This window comes from Calidris pugnax, unplaced genomic scaffold, assembly GCF_001431845.1.
Source record: "Calidris pugnax isolate Ruff unplaced genomic scaffold, ASM143184v1 scaffold25, whole genome shotgun sequence".
Taxonomy (NCBI): domain Eukaryota; kingdom Metazoa; phylum Chordata; class Aves; order Charadriiformes; family Scolopacidae; genus Calidris; species Calidris pugnax.
The window spans coordinates 15135043-15156403 of NW_015090805.1; the positions used below are offsets into that span (position 1 = coordinate 15135043).

Genomic DNA, 21361 nt, shown 5'->3' on the forward strand with positions numbered 1-21361 from the left:
CAATGAACTCTTTGGTGCTGTGAAAAAAAATACACTGGTTGGGGGAATAAATGAAACAACAGCAAGTTAGCAAAGAGTGCCAAGTTCAAGGAGAGTTCTTCACTTTACATACTGAGTAGGACTTGTTCATGATAGGAAAAAAAGTCTTAGCTACACCTTGTCAAGAAAACAACAGTTAACTCCTCAGGAGTTGACCAGCTGTACTAGGATCAAGGTATCTCAAAACATTTTAGACAAAGGTTAAAGGCAAGTCATACCATTCCTGTCTTTTCGTATTTGAATGCCAAATTAATTCTTATGTCAGTACCAAAAGAGACCAAGGCTCCTTCTAAAGTGAAGAAGCTTTTTTCCCTGAAATAAATTTAAAAATTATTCCAGCTGGGAATGGAAGAGAAGAGTAAGAGAGGACAGGGTTTATGATTGTCACAGGCAGTTAATGACAAGACGTACACATTCAGCTACAAGTCAGGGACACACATCTTACCTTCAGTGCCTGTTGTAGTACCTGGATGTCATTGATACCAGTGATCTCCCTCAGCTGATTTAAAAACGTTTGCTGGTGCTAAAAAGAAAAACAGATCATCAAAATAAGATCCAAACAACAAAACTAGTTACTTTTTAATGTTTGTAGAGAAGCATACTCTTATAAGTATCTCCAAATAAGCTTTATGCACCACAAAGGGGAAGAGCATTCATTATTCAAGTTTGTCTTCGGTTCTGCAACATGGGCACTTTTAATTCCCAAATGTAATGTTTTTGTTTGGTTGGTTTTGGTGTGGTTTTGTTGGGTTTTTTCTTTAAAGGCAGTAGGGGAAATACTTGACTGAACTCCTATCAAAACCAATTTCTTCAATTCCCAACCATTCTCAATCCAACTGTTTCCTTAATATACACAATTCCCAGCCATTCCAACCTCAAAACTAAAAAAAAAAAAATTAAAAAAATATCAATTTTTACCGATCATTTATGTGTTTTAAGAGAAATACTGTAGAAATATCCACATAAAACAGAGTTTCTTGAGACTAAAGCAAAACCTTAGGAATCCATCTTAACTGCCTTCCTAGACCAGTTGAATCCAGCTCTCCCAAATCACAACATCAGTCACCATCCATGACTGAGTTTCAAGTAATACTGGAGTTAGAAGAGAATAAGAAGTTCCATGTCTCTTAAATATTCAAATCATATGAGTTTTGAGGCTTTTTTTAAATGAAAATCTGATCTCACTCCTATTTAGAGCCAAAAGATGATTCCTTCCGCTCATGCTCAGATATCACATCACAAAACCAAAAAGCAGGCACTAGGCTGGAACAATCCTTGAACTCCAGTTAACCATCAAAAACCACCTTAACCACTAAAAACACAAAAATACAGAGGACTGATCACTGTTCCATACTAACAAATTCCATTCTTCCTTTGGCAGATGGGGAAAGGATAGAAGCTTGGTGGTATTTGCAAGTGGCTTTTCTTTTTTTATTGTTTGCCCACCACATCCTGAACTCAAAACAATAATTTCATCTATAAAAGAGAAGACTTTGTGAAGTACAGGATTTTGTTTGCTAGACAAAAAGTATATATCCCAGCAGTGACAAATAAACATTCTCATGTTACTTTCCAAATTCAATTACAAAAACCCCAACTATGATTTTCTTGCGGCTACTTCTAAAATACTTTTCTTTAAAATGAATTATTTGGAATCAAATATTCAAATACCCTTATTCTCTCCTTATCACAGCTTTGTATAGAGGAGGAAATTAAGAGCTGCATGAATGCTGAATTCCCAAGTGTGAAATTAACCTGGCAGGCACTACTTCATGCCCTAATAAGTTGAAATAGAAGGCGTATAGTTCAGGATGTTTATGAATTACATACACAATCTTCCCTTCATTTATGATCCTAAGGGACACTGCTAACAATCCAATTTGCCTTTTTTTTCTTTTCTTTTTAAAAACCCTGCTATTGGCACAAGAAAAGCAAAGTGATGCAGGAAAACAAACTCCCACTCTATCCCCATCCCTCATCCCCTCATTTGTTTACTCTGTGCATTTCATAGCACTGTACAAAGGCAGGATTTGTTTCCCCTGTAAAGTTGCTTTCCTGCCCCTGGGTCTGGCAAGAAGCAAAGAAAAGCAATAGAGTATTTGGGAAAAGTAATTACAACAGCATTAAAACTGGCAGGAGCAACTCAAGGGCAGTGCATGGCAGCAAAATGGATTTCTTTTTGTATCTGCTACCAATGTGGTGGTTAATAAAATGGAAACTAGTTTAACTATAAATTGTTATAGCAAGTTGTATCAGATTTCTCTATCTTCCACAATATATACAACACTTGGAAAGGCTGACTGGAGGATATTCATTGTTCACAGAGATTGGGAAAAGACAGAAGAGACATAGTTTACCAACAAACAATCTCTTAGCAGTTCAAAATATTGGCTGTTAATTTATAAGCACAGCTGTGACTTGTAAACCTAGACATCTGTAGTTTATATCCAGATTTCTGTATTCCGGTGTAAAGCTGTGGTTCGAGGCCCCCTTCCCAAGGACATACACATTTAACAGATCAGAACCAGACCCAAAGATGCTCCTTTCTCATCAAGAGATGATTTAAGTACCTAAATACACTTTTTTTAAAGGCCAAGAGTTTAAGGCAACTGGTAATTATGTGAACACCCCAGAGAATCCGTAAGCATCCTAGTTACACGTGACAGAAATTAAGAGGAAAATTAACAGTTTTTCTGAATACCTCAAATGGAGCTAAACTGCTTTGGGGCCACAAACACCCAATTTAGACATTACTGACTTTTCAGGTAAATGCAAACAAGCTGCCATTAATCTCTAATTGAGTTATTTCATATCACATAGAAGTTAAAGAATGAGAATAGACTTCCCCTCCTAGGGGGAGGAAAACAACAGAGTAACAGAAAAAGTAGGATTTAATTTGTTTCCACCTGATCAATGTGTTCTACCTGCTAACAGACTAACAGGTCCTCAGAAACAATTCTGAAACTCCTTAAGGCACCAATTCCACTGGTGGCCTCCTCTTCCATGCATTCACCATTCTCCCCTCACCCTCTCAAATCTGACATAACTGCACCACGTTTACTGTGTGCAGACCTTTCTTGGGACTGCTTGTTTAACTTTGCCATCATTCTTCTTTAGCGTTACACTGACAGCATGTTATCACCCATGAAATTGTATTAATACAGGTAACTGCATCTTTTCATTACAAATCACAGTCACTACCAAACCCTTCCCTCATTCATTAATCAGAGGGCGAGATCAAATTTTCTTGTTTTTCTTTTCATTTAAGAAGTTTAAGAAACACAATTGTACTCATATTCAGAGAGCTAGGATTACTTCATCCTTGATTTAACTTTAATTTAGTGCATGTACACTGGACTGCTGAAGTCAAATCAGGTGAAGCTTATTTGATTTTAATTAATTTCCTTTAGTACATGCTATTGTGGCATGTAGGATGATCTTAAATAAAGATTTGATTTTACTATTACCCGTGACTGAATTTTGGATCAAGTTCTAATGCAACCGCTACACAATTAAGTCTCTTCTGTATTGTAACTGATATTTAATAGAACACTTAGGACAGACCTCTGCATACAAGACAAGCCAACACTTAGGACAGACTTCTACATACAAGATGAACCACTCTACTTACTGCTATTAATGCTCTGCCCACTTACATCTATCCTAGAAGCTTTACTCTTCCTGGAGCCTGGGCTATCTTGAGTTAAGGTGACTGTAGCATATTGACTTTCAAATGCCCACAAACATCAATGCATATAGTCTAAAAAATAGCATATTGACTTTCAAATGTCCACAAACATCAATGCATATAGTCTAAAAAAAAATCTGTGATCATAATGCACTCAAAGGCTTACCAAATGTACCCAAAAAACCTCACACTACACTAAAGCAAAGCTAAAAAGCTAAAGCAGCCTACAAGTATTTACAAATGTCTGAAAAACCTACTATGTTAATTAAATCAGGTCAGCATGGGAGATTCAGAACACAACTAGCAGTACTAACAAGTTGTTTCCTTTTTTCAACACAGCTCTTCCCTGATTCGCTATTTTTTCCCACCTTGCATCAAAAGAGGTTCAAATTCTGAATTAGAACTCACTGCACTTTAATAAGCAGCTCTCTCTTCAAATGGAGATCCAAAAGAGATTATTCCAACAGAAGAGGTGCAACTACTGGTGCAAAAAAATCCACTTCAGTTCCTTCAAAGCTAATTTGCCTGTATCCACTTCCATTTGCCATCCTTCCCTGAAATTTAAATGACAGACCCCATAGTTGTTCAATAGCACAGATCCTCCAGTTTAGTGAGTCAATATTCCACATATATCTGCAGTGTACACGCCCCACCAAATGGGTTAGATTATACATTCATACACATACATATATACACACATAATCCATGTAGCTTGAACTGTATTTGACTCAACTCTCAGAAGGCTTTGGTCTACAACACCAGAATCTGACAGCGCAAATGCTGCAGGGCAACCCTCATCCCTGGCCAAGCAAGGGAAATTGTCTGCCCATGCTCTAGTTGCCTGAGATCCAGCTGCTCACACCCCTCGGTCCCACCACATCACACAGCCATGGGTTCCCCAGGGCTTTCATGCACGAGCTGTTCCCAGCCTTCCCCCCTTCCTCCGGCTCCCTGAGGTATGCGGTATGTATCTCCAGGCTTTCAGCTCTTGGAAGATTTTAACTAACAGGAAATTCTCCCATTTTCCTGGACGGGAGCCAAATTTGTATATTAGGAACGCATGCCCTTATTTCCAATTCTTTCCTTTTTCAGTCATCCCTCCCTCCCTCTCAGGAAATGCCCAATTAAGATTATCTGGTTTATAACCTCACACAATGGCATATTCAGTAGCTGTGCCAGTGCTGGTGAAGCAGGAAAGGACGTACGCTATTATCTGCTTCAGGAGATACTGTGCCCAAATTAGTTCCACGATAGTACTGTAAACTCTGATAACTTATCAAAATCAGAGCAAAAAGCTAAATTGCATCAATGCTTTTTTGGACAGGGTACATCTTGTAAATTGACTAATTCTGAATTATACTTCAGATAAATCTAAGGAAAAAAATTAGCCACCTTTTCATCCATTTTATTTTCTCGTCACTGTAGCTTCTGAAGAAGTACATGTAAGCTTTGGCTTTCTTCAAGCAATATCCAAATATTTGTATTTGCAGCATAAGCACTTTCAAACTTAAAAGATAAAACAACCCTCTTCAGTTCCCAAGCACAGAAATAGAAATAGCCGTATGTTTAGCAATAAGTGAGATGGTCCAACCATTACCAGGAGAAAACAGGGCCTACTGTCTCACTACATAGTTCACTTAAATAGAAAATAATGAAAACAAACTATAGGTATTCCTTCTTTCAAGGGATGAATATTTCTATTAGAGACAAAAAGAAAGAAAGGGGGGGAAATGCAAACGCCAAGAACAGCATCTTGACTCACTTCCTCCACACAAAACCCACTTCTATCCAGTGCAACACCGATTTAAAGAGCTATTTGATGGAGGAAAACTTGATTAACATTACACAAAATATTTAAAGACAATTCTAACGTAACCTGAGATGTTGAGAACCTGCTAATGGTACTGTTTGCAAACAAGTGGCTAATAAACTAGCTTCCTCATATGGTGTTGCTGTAATGAGAATACTGAGAGATTAGAGGAATGTAATCCTCTGTAAAAAGGCTTTCAGTTTCTGCTACAAACAAACAAACAAAAATTAGGAAATGTGCAAAGAATGAGTATACTAAAGACCCTCAATTACTACTGTGAATGTTATTTTCTGCCACATTAATCATATCTCCTAGGAACAGTTAAAAGACCCACATAAACTGCTGAGCATTATGGCTTCCAGCAACAGAGCTAAATTAACCATCTTTTAAATAAGCTGTTGGTCAAGTTCCAAATAGGCAAATCAAAACTAACTCCTTCCATGAGGATAATAAGTTGAAACATAGGGAAAACACATAGTCAACTCCAGAAGGCTTTATTACATGGCTTTGCTCTTATCATCTCTGTCCTCAAGATTTTTCTGTATGTGTAGAATAAACACACATATAAAAAAATGTAAATTGAAAAGTGGATATATCTATACATCTATTTTTTTTTAAAAAGTATTTTGCTAGTGCAAAGACAAATTAAATCTTTGCATGAGCTTTAAGGTGTTCATTCTTGCAGTACCTTCCTAACACACAGCAGAATTAGGTTCCCTTGCCTGGTATCTGCTAACTGGGTTTCCTTTTGTTCAGTTGTGAAAAGCAAAAACCTTTTGCATGACATTGTACCCAATAAGAAAGTAGGTAAAGATATATTTTTATACACACACAAATGCAAAATGCATCTCAGCTTTGGCTTGGACAAAATCACCTGTGGAGAGCAAAGGATGTGCACAGAGACTGCAGGCTTTCGGTCCGGGACCTCTCTGCACAGGCTGCCAAAACTTGCCAATTACAGCAGCAGCTTGTGCAAAGTGGGTAATTACCCACCTGCAACCCTCCGGCCTGAGAGCAAACTTACTTTAAGGAAGCAAGAGGACACACTGTGTGGCAGTGATTTTCAGCCAGCCACGGTTTCATGGGGAAAAGGCTTGAGTTCATTACTTACATGCATACACATATGGAGCATCTAAAGACCCTCAATTACTACTCCACAAAAATTTGAAGGAAGGTTCCTACTTAATCATAGCATTATGTAACCTATGTTCACCATGAAGACAGCACTCAGAATACTCTCACCACATTTCTATGGTTTCCATTAACAATAACAAATCTCTACTACTTCAATTGAAAATGCTTTAACAAATGATTTCTCAATTAATTTCAGGACTTGATACTAAGGACTCAACACGCATGCATTCATGTAGACACTCACAAAAAAAACCCAACCACCTCTCTCATTTGCTCTCAACATATAACACACTTATTTTAATTCAAGCTAATATTTAAACTTTTTGAAATGAGATTTTTAAAAGAGACGCTTGAAGAGTTTGGATAGTATTTACTGACACTAAGTGTAAGGCAAACCCACCTCAGATTTACAAAAAAAAAAAACCCTGAAGTTAAATGTGACCCAAATTATCACCTGTGTGGGGAATACTCTGCAATGAGCAGGAAACTGTCAGTTCACAGAGGCAAAGTCTGCGACTTCCCAAACTATTCCACCCATACGCAAGAAAAGGGGCTTCACACCCTTTCTTCCACAATCACGTGGACAGCACAGGGAAGGAATGAGATTTCTTACACAGCTCAGAGGGAAGAAGTACCACCACCTTATTACTACACAGATCTTCCTTGGCTAATTTTGGGGTGCTAAGTAATTGGAGTAATAATGCAGCTGGAAGATGCACCACTGAGTACACACATATGCTAACACGAAGAGCATTCAGAAAGCAACAGAAACACATTTCCTTGAACACGTTTAGTGGATTTTGTCTCATTTTCCCTCAGGCCACAGGAGTACTGAAACTCAGCCCTGGACTCTAACTCAATATCCCTGCAGGTCTATGGCCTGGATTACAACTAATCATGCTCAGTTTACATTGTCAAGAGATTCAGTTTTCCCCATTGAAAAAGAAACAAAACAAAAACAACAACAAAGAAGAAAACAGTGGCTGAAGGCAATGTGAGTAGTCATCATAAAGACAAAGCAAGAGTAAACACTAGTAAGGAGGCAAAGCCATTTAAACTGACTTACAAGAACCCAATAATAAATAGTGTGATTTACCACAACAGAAGTGTGAACTGGCTCAAAAACCTTGTCATTTCCATCAAAGCGACATGATTTAAAACCAACCCTCCAAACCAAAAAAGGAACAAACAACAGAAACATAATTGAAGTTTTGGCTTAAAATTAGTCTATGAACTGATTTACAAACATTGCTGCTTGAGTGAAGAGCATGTGAAGAATTGCTGAGTTCCACATCTTCGGCTCTTATTGTTAACTACTCCTAAACAAACTTCAGTGAAAGGCGTATAATCAAGAAAGGATAGCAGCCTTAGTACTTACTGAAAATATAAAAGGTGTTGGAAATGTAAAATTATCAAGAGTTTTGAGGTCTGTGTGTTTTAAACCTCCATCATGATTTCTCACACCCTGCTCAGCACAATGGAGAGCTTCCCAACAGTAAGGGCAACAGCTCTAAAAACTAACTCTACCATAAAAACAAATAAGATCTTTTGTTTCATTTAACTAGATGTAAGTTAAACTTCTGCATGGCCACTCCAGTGGATACAACCTGAAGTTGGCTTTACAAAAATGGCTTTTGATTCTTAAAACACTCCAATAACTGTGACAGTAATTAGCAAAAATATGTCTGCTCTGATCCAAATCTGACGAGTGACTGGAGTTATTGGTGGCAGCCAGGGGGTCTTTCAAAGCACCAGCACAAGTTATCTGTACACTACATATAAAATTCTGGATTCCTCCAAGAGCCCACAAGTGCCACATCCCAGCAGCACGCTCCAGCCTCAATTCATGTCCTAGTCCCACCTCAACACGTTTGGACCCCCGAGAGCTGCCAGTAGTGTGCACAAGTCAGAGCAAATTAAAACCAGTGGGCTCAATGATACACAACATTACACAGAGAGAAAGGAGACAAAAGGCTGGAGGATGATAGATATACAGCTAACTCTGTGTGTATATAAATATACACACATATTTTCCAGTCACCCCTGGCTGCTCTCCGTTTTAAAAGTTTCCTTCTTAACATTTTTTTCTTCTGTTCATAGACATTTACCATCATGCCTGAACATTAAATTTTATAGTGTCTGCCCAGGTAGTATGACCAAGACAGAATTTCTCCTCACAGGAAAGACTATTGCCCAGGGTACCATTGTTTTCCTGTAGCAGCTATTAAAAAAACATCCTTTTGAATGTCTTTTAAACAATTCATGAAATCTTGTCTTTCTGAGCTCCAAATCAATGCTGCAAAGACCCATGTTATAATTTACAGCTTTGAGATATTTTCCTTTGCACCCCAATCCCAGTTTAACCCATCACATCAAACGCAAGCTCTTGTTTGAGGCTTTCCACAGTCCTTTCATCATGCATTTATTATCTCTCACTGAAAGGCTAAGACCTACCTCTCAACTTCAGAGGGCAGTCCCACTAGCCCATTTGAGTGTTTAGCTTTTTTATGCATTTGGTGGCTTTTTTTTTTTCCCCTGACTAGCCAGTCATGATAATCTCACTTTGCTCTGCACAATACAGAAGAGCACTGAAATTCTAGCTAGTTCATTCGTTCTTCTTGCTCTGCTATTACAAGAAGGACAATTCTAGGAACGAACAGACCAACCTTGGAAGCTGCAAGCATCCTCAAATTAGTGGGATCCCAGTCTCCAGGATACTTGCAAACAATGAAGTTTAAAGGGGCTGTCAGACCACAAGCTGTTTCTGAGGAGCCAGATGTCCTTCCCAAGGAGTAGCTCCTGCCAGTGCTGGCCAGCTTAGGCTGGTGCTGCCAGATACCACCCGCTCTGGCCGCAAGCCACTCCTCTCTTTGAGCCAGCACAGCCACTTGCCTGAACATCCAGCAAGTGAGCCCAGGCTCTCAATAAACCATCAGAAAGCCACTCTTTGCTTTTAATTAATTTACTGCTGACTTAGTGAGAGTCAGGGGTGGGATAAGGGCGAGGACAAGACCAAGGCTGTGCCTATTTCCACTGGATTATACTATTGTGGAACAGCAGTCTTTTGAGATTGAACTGTTTCTCTGCCTTTATTTTAATCCTATTTTTATCAAGTGAGAGAAACTGAGGGGGGAAAAAGCCTCCCACAATCCTCATCCTACTTGGGCACTATTGCAGAAAACTTATTCCAACGAGAGGTGAATATAAAATTCATCCAGCAACAGCACGCTTGCAGAGATCTGATGCTCCTGGTGTGCCTGGGTGGTCAAAGCTGTACACCACACCTTCTCAGTGAAGGCACACACCCAGGCCCACTCCTGCATGGGCTGAAGCCACATAACTCTGCTCTCTGCTCCCTCATTTAGGTATTCACATCCAGAAAGATCTTGTTTACTGCAACTCTTAACGGTGCAAGTATCAAGAAGTCCCACCTCACTGAATTTTCACTGAATTTTAGAGTTGGAAGGGACCATAGAGATCATCTAGTCCAACTCCCCTCCTGAAGCAGGGTTGCCTAAAGCTAGAGCATGTTACTCAGGACTGCATCCAGGCGGGTCTTGAAAATCTCCAAGGAAGGGGACTCCACAACCTCCCTGGGCAGCCTGTTCCAGGGCTCTGTCACCCTCACCGTGAAGAAGTTTCTCCTCATCTCAAAACAGTTCCACTCTCTGCCCTAGGTAAGCGATACCAGAGAAGATTTCAAAAAGTAGACAGTTCTTCCACACAAAATTCAGAATAGCACAGCTTGGAAATTCTAAATGAAAAGCTAAACTGCATTTTTAAAGACAGGCCTTTATTACAAAGGGTCCATGGTATTCAATAGCAGAGATACATTTGGGCAAAGAACTCAGCTGTCTGGTTTGAATAGAGAAAGGGGAAAAAAAACCACCCCTAACAGAACGCCTTTCAATAAAGGCTTTTCCATTTAGTCCAATTAAAAAAAAATTACTAACCCGATTTCCTACAGAAACAGGCTTTGTGATTACAAGAGTGTGCATGCACCCAGGCATGTCTGCCCTCCCGTCTGTGAGGAGCAGCAGCCTCAGCAGCCCGAGGCCACCTCCAGCAGCTGGGCCAGACCCCAGGGCTCCCCAGCACCTTTGGCAGCACCCCCTGCCTGCAGAGGGCACGAGGGCTTTCCCCAGCAGCTCCTCTGGCCAGAACACAGCTCCTGACAGTGCTGCCTGCTGCTTACCCACCTCCTGGGCCACAAGAAGTGACAGGTGAGAGGACAGAGGGTGCTGGGGAAGAATGGAGGAGAGCACCTCCACCCCACTGCAGGAAGGTCTTCCAGAGGTGAACTTAACCTGCACCCTCAGTGGATGCCCTCCATCCCACCCCAACTTTCAGCCCAAGGTGCATTACAAGAAGAAATTCCATCAGAAAAGCCAAGCATCACAGAATGGTTTGGGTTGGAAGGAAACTTAGAGATCAAGTTCCAACCCCTCCACCCCAGCCATGGGCAGGGACACCTCCCACTAGAGCAGGTTGCTCAAGGCCCCATCCAGCCTGGCCTTGAACACTTCCAAGGATGGGGTATTCTCAACTTCTCTGGGCAACCTGTCCCAGTGTCTGAGCACCCTCAGGGTGAAAAATTTCTTCCTGATATCTAATCTAAATCTACCCTCTTCTAGTTTGAAGCCATTACCCCTTATCCTATCACTGCATGCCCTTGTAAAAAGTCCCCCTCCAGCTCTCTTGTAGGCCCCCCTTCAGTCACTGGAAGGCCACTGTAAGGTCTCCCCAGAGCCTTCTCTTCTCCATTATTTGCAGCATTCAGTAAAATTATTTAATAGCTTATCCTGCCCTTTACTAATCATTTAAAAAGAAAACCCGTGAAAAGACATACATAGCTTGAGGGGAAAAAAATAAATAAATACATTCTGCAAGAGAATGAGACTAGAGATAACACGAAGTCACCTAAAATCCAGGGCAGCATTTAAGAGGTTGCCTGCAAGGTGACGGGATTTCTGAGAGCAGTTCCAGCTTTCTCTGGCGAGACAGCCTTTCCCGGGTCAAGCGCCAGGACACCGCTGGCACGTGTCGCGTCCCTGCAGAAAGGCCACTGCAACACCACACACCGCCGGCCTGTGAAGGTCAGCGAGCAGCTCTCATTCCCCGTAGGTAACAACCTCCACGGACGCAAGTGACACTAGAATTAAAATGAGCCTCAAACACCACGGAGGCAGTACAGCATTTAAAGATGTGTTGAGATTTGTACTGAAGAATTTTACTACCTCACGATTAAAGAAATAGTAAATTCAGCAGTGCACTTCACAGAGGGCAACTGAAGGTTTCTAGGACATTTTCTTACATGGAGAAAGAAAAAAAAAAAACTGGAGGATCTTCGGTGTTTTGTGGGTTTTTTTAAATGGACTTTGAATTACCTTATATTGAAACGCACATTTGCCTCAGGTTTCACAGAAAGCTGAATGTGTTACATTCTGACATGTTAGGTCACGGGCTCAAGAAACTTATTACAACTTTGGTTTATAACCACAAGTTTTTACTATTTAGCCCTGTCAGTTTTTTTCTATTTCGGTGGTGTGGTGGTGATATCACCAAACCCAACTTCCTGCCATCCTTCATCACTGCACACCTAGCTGAAACTTCACAGGCTGACTTGAGTAAAAGGGTATGAAAGACTCCTCTAAAGAGTTCACATATTTGAAAAATAATTCGAAACATTAAAAAAAAAAAAGACAATTCTGTGCTGCCTTCCTAGCAGCAACATTATGCCAACACATTCTCCACCAAACAATAGAAATAATAAACTCTAATAGCAAAAATTTTCAACCCTTTTCTACTCAGTAAGGTTACAAAGCACCAGAGACCTCAGCATCTTTGCTGGGGATAGCAGGCAGCTTCAAACTCCTTCCCTGGTCTACAAGAACACAGCAGAGCCTGTACACTGTACACACACCCCTTGTCAGTACTAGGAAGTAGGTGGCAGATTTACCAATCTTCTTTAAATCAGCCCCAGAAAAAGCTTCAAGGCAACGCGCCAAGTTCGCAAGAGCTGAAAGTGGTGATGATGGGGAAATCTGTCCATCCTTACCATCAATAAATCCAGCGGTTACCCAGTAGACCACTGCAACCGAAAAAGCAGCCCAGTCAGCTTCAGGTGAGGGGACAATTACGGTCCAGCCATATCAAAAGGTATGTTCTGTGCTTTTCAGCACAAAGTCCCATAAAACAGACACAAGACTAGAGGGAACTTTTAAATGTTGTGAGTAATATGTTGGTTATTTTTAATTTCCAAACAACTAAAGGAATACAGTGAGAAACAGAAGACTTAATTCTATCACCCCATTAAAAAAAAAAAAATTATAGACAGGTGCCTGGATCAAAAAAGCTTCCCGATTACTAAAACCTTTTGATTATTTGGTGATAATGTAAGAAAAAAAAAAATAATAGCGGGAAAGTCTTTAAACAAACAGAGCATGGTCCTCAAATAGGTGAGAAATTACATGAAAGACACGAGCAGAATTTGAAAAAAAAAAAAGCAGCTGACAAACTGGAAAGTAGGTAATACCAAGAAGGGAAATGCAACTCCACAAGCTGTCCAAAAGCTGTTTGGCTTTTCTTAAAAAAATAGAAACAAAAATTTAATAGAAGCTTAAAATAAAACCTTTCTCTTATATATTGTTCCATGATTCTGTACTCAAAGCAAAAGCTAAAAATCTGCAAAGTATAGAAATGTTTTCTCAGTCATAAATAAGATTTCTAGGCTACAACAAAATACACAGTATTCAGTCATCTAACCACGCCATTTATACCTTAGCACTTTGGAAGGTGTCAAAAAAAAAAAAAAAAAAAAGAAAAAAGTACATTTCCAACAACTGTGGTCCCAGGAGAAATTTCCTTTTCCAAGTAGCTAACTTTCAGAGGAATAAAGTGAAACTGAACACAAAAGGAAAGTAGAGTAGGAGTCTGTTCTTGCTATCTCCTCCTCTTCTGAAAAGAATGAAGAATGTCTCCTGCTTGTGCCTACCCAGCCTTTTCCAGCTGCTTACTTTAAAGCACTCTCAAAGCATATACCTGAATGTAAATGAATACTATTTTCAACTTCTATAAAGCCGGGGTTTTTTTTTCCTTGCTTAACCCCAGTAAAATCACAGCTAAATTCAACTTCTCAAAATGTTTGTTGTTTTTTTTTTAATTGAAACTTTATTGAAATTCATAGAGTCATTTTTGGTTTGAGAGTAAGAATAGAAATTTTCAGCACAGGTATCTGACTTTTCTTAAAGTCATAGAATCATTTAGGTTGGAAAAGACGCTTAAAATCATCGAGTTCAACTTTTAACATAACTCATACAGCTGTGAGAACAGCTATCATAGAAATCATGCAGGAACTCAAGCCTAACATTTACTATTCACCAAAAGCAAGAGATGCCATTACACAATGTCACACAATTACACATTACACAATTACTACACAATACACAATCCAAAACTTTTACATCTCAGACTCAGACCCTAATGTCAAATGAACATCCTGTTTAATTAAAAGAGAGCCCTCTGGGTTATGGGGTACAATGTGTGTGAAATGATGACATGCCAGTTGGTAGGAAGGAGCCACAGAAGCATATAATGCCATTTTATCACATGCATTAATTTCCATGAATTCTGTCTAGACCAAACTAAGATAAAAGGGTCAATTAAATTTAAATAGCTACAGATCATGCCTTGAAAACACTAATGCCTCTCTGAAAAGCTTTTATTAAATACATTATTCTGTCTACATGTCTTACTCTAAGCCTTAAAAATATGCTTTCACCTGATGGCTAAAAAAAGCTTTAGTCAAGCATATTATAAACACAATCTGCATTTGCTTGACACTTAAACTTTGATAAGCTTGACTGTTGCCAATTAGTTGATAACAGAAACATTTTAAAAGAAACGTTGTGCAGAGTATATGTTTTTCTCAGCAAGAATTCACCAGTTAAAATAATTCAGAAACCTACTATAAACAAAAGCTTCAAGTCAAAGCTGTGCATGTCAGAATAAAAACTACTACAATTTGCATACAAATATATCTTCTGCCTTATAAAAAAAAAAAGTGGTTTACATACACAAATCTGTGTCAGGCGACGTTTCTAAAATTAACCTAATCACACTCCAGCCTTGAAGCTATTCCATATTGCATGTTCTTTGCATTCTACCTCTCCAACATCCTTACTTCAGAGAGGTAAATTAAAACTTTGGATACTCAGTGTTGTCACCTCTCACAAGACTGCTGTTTCTGCTTCTGAGTCCCATCATCAGGTAACATCAGGTTTCAGGAAACTTCTCATGCTGATAGCTTTCAACATGCTCCTGAATTTCATCCATTATGGCAAAGAAAAGCAAAAGTATGTAGCTCATGACATTTTCAAAAGAATGAGAGCTACGAAACCTAACTGGAAAAAAAAAATCAGCACCTCCTTAAATTGCAAAAGTCTATGTGTAAAAAGACTAAATATTTTCATTGTTTCAAATGCTTCGAATTAATGATGTTACTAAACACACAGAAAACCAGTCCATAATTAAAAAGAACTCACAAAGCCTGCCACAGATGACTGAAGTTATCACAGTGTCCTTCTTGCAACATTTTGTGTCAATCTGTCCTTTGGCTCCAGTTCTTCCTTCATAGCACTTCATGGGAATCTCAATAACATTGACTCAAAATATTGCTTGATAGCTCATTCCTGTCAAAGCCTAAACCCACAAATTCTGTACCACATTCACCAGGAAAACTACTACGTTCAGTAGTAGTTCAGCATGTTAAAGCCACCCCTCTATCAGAAGATACAGCCCTGCAGATATCAGCAGAAGGCAGCACAAACCTCTGCCACTCCAGACCACGGACCAGTGTACTCACCCCGAATATCCAGGCGTAACCCACTGCAGCAAAGAGACAGATTTACATTCCCTTAATTCTGAAAACTGGGATGGTAACAGAGCAGAAAGGTGGTATGGACAGGATTACTCAAAAACAGTTGTGTTCAACCACGGCACACACTCCAACTGCTCTCCATTCTACCTGTAACTCCAGCTGAGGCATGTTGGCACAATACAGCTTATGACAACGTGTATATTCAGCACAGCATTAACGTAAGGTAACATTTAAAAAAAAAACAAAACCTCTGACACACACTGTTCAGAATGCTGTGTTGCCAAATTAAGAGTTATAAGTGTTCACAAAAAAATAGCAAGAGATGCCTTTTGCCAACCTGATGTAGGAAACAGGAAAAAGTATTTCCTTCGACTTGGCACAAAGCCCAAGTTTGTACCGTCACACAAGGCATGTCCCTGCTGTCCTTCAAGCACCTCACCACTGCATCTCTACCTCAGCCTCACAGCTTTAGACTACTTTGTCACCATATTTTCTTCCTGTTTTTTAAATAATAAAAAAGATGAATTTATCAAAAAAGTTTCAACTATATGTAGTTTTATATGCGACTAACCATTGTGTTTCACAGTACTAGCTTTTCCCTATTAATTATACTTTACCATTCATAAACTTTGTACATATCACAGTCCCGAAGTGAATGGAAGGAGTTATCACCCCCCCTATAGCACACAGTTAGCTCTCTGGCACAAGTCACATGCGAGTTCTATTAGTTTCACAGAACTAGCGAAACTGAACTAATAATCACTCCAGTCAAATATTTTCTACTCTCGGCAGCTGTTGACTTCTTTAACTGCACCCCAAACTGATCAAGTGTAATCATCAGCCAACAGAAGCAGTCTTTATTCCCTAATGGGGAAAAAAAAGACTGAAGCCTACCCTAAATTCATAAAATCTTTTTGAAATATACTGTCACAACAGCCTCTCCTACATTTCTCACCCAATACTCTGGCTTGTTATTTGCATTGTGACGCTATGCTGCTACCCCAGGCAGGGGCCAACAGCCCCCTTGTGAGAAGCTGAATAATCTCAAATTACAGGTGTCTATCAACCGACTAAAGACCATCGCATCAGTAACTTAGTCACTGGGTTTTGACGGGAAAGTTTTAACACGTGCATCTAAATACAATTAAAAAAAGAGAAAAACAAAAACAAAAAGATGAAACTGAACACAAAGAACCCCAACACATTCACACCCCTTCGCTGTGATTCAATGCAATCTTCCTGCCTTTACGTAGTCACACTGGTTATCACAAGAGAACTAGAAAGTGAAAGCACTCAGGAAACTTTCGTTTCCCAGAAAAGCTGCTCCCACACATGTGGCTTTCCTACTCAGTGAAAGTAGAAACACTTTCCTGTCTCCGTCCAGGTCCCGGCAACACACACACCCCCTCGGATTTTTAAGAGCTCCGTTCCATAATAAGGACTTCTGTCAATAATTTAAAAAAACAAGAATCAACTCAAACAAAACCAAAAAGTCAAAAAGTCAGGCTTTTAAATGAACTTATTCCTACATAAAAATATGTAAGTGAAGACACTGCTCTTAAGCTTTTTGTTTACTTTTTATGTTAAGGAGTATCAGGAACGTCACATTTGGCTCTTCGCTTTTGCCAGACGACCAGCTGGGGACTGCAAACCAGCATCTTCACCGCAGAAAGGGAAGTGCAATAAAACATAAAGAAACCCTCTGAGCACCCCTGGGTGCCTTGGTAATCCCCCCTCCATCACTAGCACTGCCAGCAACAGCTGTAAGGGGGTGACTGATGCAGCACCCCTAGGAACTCCTGACCCAGGTGATGTGTGAGCATTAGACACCTCCCAGCTGGTTCTGCAAAGATCTCGGCCCAGCCAGAGACAGCAGCCTCCACCACAGCTGAGGCATCAGGTCGGTGGAGTGACTCTGCCACTGCACCGGCCCCCAGAGGCCAAGGTGTCCCTCAACCCATCCATGCACATCACTGAAGTTCTCGAGCCAGCTTCTTATGGACTAAATAATCAGACTTGGGTACATTCTTCAATCAGAAGTAAGAGAAGATTTAGCCATAAACAGAAGAGAAATTGTATCTTCCATTCTATTTTTCATTCTGCTGCAGTTAGAGAACTCCATGAACACCAACTGAATTCACAGGACTAGAGCGATGCTACTTCCTGCCATTAACATCTCTTTTCAGGCATAAGAGTGCAAGAAAAGCAACTGTTCAATTATCCTTCCACTTATCTTTACAAAGCACTTTTAAAAATGTGAAATATTTTTCTATTTTGAGACACAGGTAATTTGCTTTTTGACCTTTTCATAGAAGCTGATGGGTTTTGTTGTCTTTTGTAGCTGCCACTCCTAATAGCTGTAGATACAGAGTTACCTTACATTTTCATATTCTTAAGCAGTATTTTTCTTTCAAGGTGTGGACCAAAAGATATTTAAGACATTACTTCAGACAGATGTCAGCGATAGTACTATAGTTGTAAACTCCTGCTACCACAATCAAAATCATCACATAACCTTTCATAAAAGGTTTTCTAGAATGCAACAGGTTTTTAACTGCTAATAAAGGTTTCAGAAAGGTGCAGACTCATATCATATTATACCAATTTAAAAAAATGCCAGGATTCAGCAGGATTGCAAAACTACCAAAAAAAAAAAAAAACCCAACCCCTAACCACACACTCTCCCACCAAACCATCAGAACATTCACAAAACCAGAAGGCATTCAGCATTCCAGTCTGACAAAGGCTTTCAAAATTACTTTGAATCACCAACCTTTGCACCTTGCTCTAGCTTTTAGAAAATACAAGCAGGAACCTAGGTAGAAGGTGTAACTACAAGAAATACAAAGTTTTTAATGAACTTTTTTTTTTAAATTCCAAACAAGGTGTGTATACCTAAAAGCATAACTCCACGGCATTTCAAATGATTTTTGCAAATTACTTAGTAGTTGCTGAAAACACTTTCAGTAAACCAGTCTGGTTGCTCTGCTCATACTGGCCAAAAAACCATAATAAAGCTTTCTATAACATCAGTAGCAGGCATAACCTCCCATATTCAAGTCCACCACGACACACAGTCCAACCACATTAATGGGAAGATATGTAACTCATCGTCATTACATGACCCTGGGTGCATTTCTCAGACACAGGAGGACACCTGCGTGTTGGTCACAGGCAAGAGCAGTTCTGGCCACGTGATGACAGCAGGAAACTACAGCCTCTCAGATCCACTGGGCAAATGGTTGGTCAGAAAACCCTGAACTCAACTGATCAAAACACAAAGATTTTAAAGGCTGTATCCTCAGAAGGTTGCCACCTATAGAGATGATAAAAAAAAAAAAAAATGAGCACAACTCCCAAAATACCTTCCCTGCGTACCAAGTACTCAGTAGGTATTCTTTGCAATCACCTCCTGCCGTTCAGAGCTGCATCAACATCTCTATTTCAGTTGCTGGAGACATATGACTGTATCATCTTCCATGAGGACAACTACCACTGTATTAAGAAGGTAGTGGCTCTGGCTTTCAGGAAAGAAAAGCAGTCATTACCATATTATTAGCTAAATCTTTCAATAATAAGTACATCAAATACACAGGACGAGCAGAGCAGAAGTACACACATGAACTAGCACAATTTTCTCATTATTCCAAAAAAGAATAAGGGAGAGGCAGTAAATAGTATTAGACCCTGCTTTAAGTCATGCATTATTTCAAGTGCTAAATATCCTTAAAGGTTTGTGCTTCTTTTAAAAAAAAAAAAAGAAAGACACGAGCTGAGCTGACACACCTAACTTTATTCTACTATTCCTGTGAGTGCACTACCAATATGCTGCTGAATCACAGGTCTGAAATAACAGTGGGCGTGGGAAACAAAAGGACAGATAAAACAGACTTTAAATCCACCTATCAGCCAACACTCGGTCTCCCTCCAGAAGCAGCAGAACTTGATAATACACATTGCTGAGAGGGCAGCTAAGTGTCACCCTTGTAAAACCCAGCTTCTTCAATCTGCTATTCTGAGATGACCATCACAATTATTGTTAGTTAGAGCTGAGATGCTGCTGAAACACATATGACCTCTCCACATCATTTCTTCCAATTAACAGAAAAATCCCCATTCACTCCAGCCCCTGTTGCTGAACCCACTGTGTAAGGGACACTGGCCAAGGAAAGGGTCTGCACAGCACAAAAGGCAGCCTGGGACAGTGCTCCCCCAGGAGAAAAAGTCAACATAAAAGTGCACCAGCACAAGCTGCCCCACGGAAGCAGTGTGGGGCTCCTGGAATATGAGGAATCCTGGAACGTATATGCCTTAGCTCTTCAGCAGCAAAATGCCTGACAAAAAATATTTTACTGGATAGAAATACAGACAGGGCAAAACCAGAAGCAACTTTTTTTAACTCCCCAGCCATTTACCTTTATTCACAGTATTTAGTCTTAATATGAATGTCACAGCTAACCTACAGACACCTAACAACATTAGAGAAGCACACAAGAGCTGCAACCAGTAACATGATTAATTACTCGCTTCAGAAGATAAATTACAAGTTTTAACTAGGAGTCAAGATGACCAGTAAACATGAAAGAAAGAGTTTCTTTTGACCCTATCCAGATGCCTGAGCTACACAATAAACTAAAGATAGCTTCAGTGGGAAAAGGACTGTTTGTAGTTAGAGCATTTATTAATACAAACCTACATCTCCAAGTACTGCTGAAGTTTGACACATACTTCCTGTATGACAGTAAGAAAACATCTGATGAACAATGTTGGGAACCACAGTTCTGAATAAGGTATGCTGATGACTCAGGCATCTCTTGGAAATCCAATATATTTCTGCTTGCATGTGGTTTCTTCACACTAACAGAAAACAATCATGACAAACTTTGAGGTCTCCAGAACAAACTCTTGTTATTCATGGAGCATGGGATTTTCTTCTTTTGAAGGAAGACTTAGAGTTACTGGTATGGTAACCTCTCCACCTTTCAACCATGTAGCAGGCCACTGCACCTTCACAATTTTTCTTCTTACATGCAAATAAACTGAACAATGTTAAAGTTTGTCATCCAATTAGCTATCCATTAATCTCACTAACCAATGAGATATTACTTGACTTCAGAGCGAGTGTTTTTTTGCAATACATTCTCAGGACTGGCCTTCCCCCTTCCCCCCTGCAGCACGCAATTAGGGATAAAGGAGGTAACAAGGAGATCCAGATAAAAATAATAATCAGACAATTCAACAGAAGTAAAAAAAGAATCCTTGCCATGAGAAAGGCCTGTTATTTTATACAGCTTGTCTAGATACTTAGACAAGTAATCATCATGCATAGATGCCAATTACTACTTTAAGATTATCACTAATTTTTTTTTTTTTTAGTTTTTCCTGCAGTATGGATTACCAGGTGAACTGCAACAATCAATCTCCAACCACCCTTTAAGCTTATCCTCGATTTGAAGCTAAAGTAATCTTGAACTACTGACCAGCGGGCAGCAGTTTAGCTGAAAACTAACCTTTCTTCTTCAGGATCACTGACAGAAAGCGCAAACAGGCAGCTCTGACCAGCGCCTACCAGGTACTGCATAACAGAGCATCTGATACAATAATTAAGGGATGTTTAAGTAAACCATCGACAACAGGTTTTGTAAAAGAGAACCTTGCTCACAAAAGATGTCAGGTGCACAGCAGCAACAGACAAAGTTGTTAAACACAGAAGACACACACATAACATGGGACCTAACAGCAAAACTCCTGCTACGGTAGCCTGCTAGCACACCTCGATTCAAAACACTACTGACTGAGGTACCAACAGACA

The 21361-nt window shown here is 39.8% G+C and overlaps 1 protein-coding gene across 1 annotated transcript in view; it reads right to left on the bottom strand.

Moving 5' to 3' along the window:
- The window catches only part of USP25 (ubiquitin specific peptidase 25), an 88855-nt gene extending 73138 nt beyond the window's left edge, over positions 1–15717 (bottom strand). Inside the window, exons 1-2 of the mRNA XM_014938008.1 lie at positions 15697–15717; positions 485–562 (exon numbers count right to left, since the gene is read on the bottom strand). Coding sequence (XP_014793494.1) covers positions 485–562; positions 15697–15717 — 99 coding nt within the window. The remainder of the gene's footprint in view (positions 1–484; positions 563–15696) is intronic.
- Between the last annotated feature and the right edge of the window lie 5644 nt (positions 15718–21361).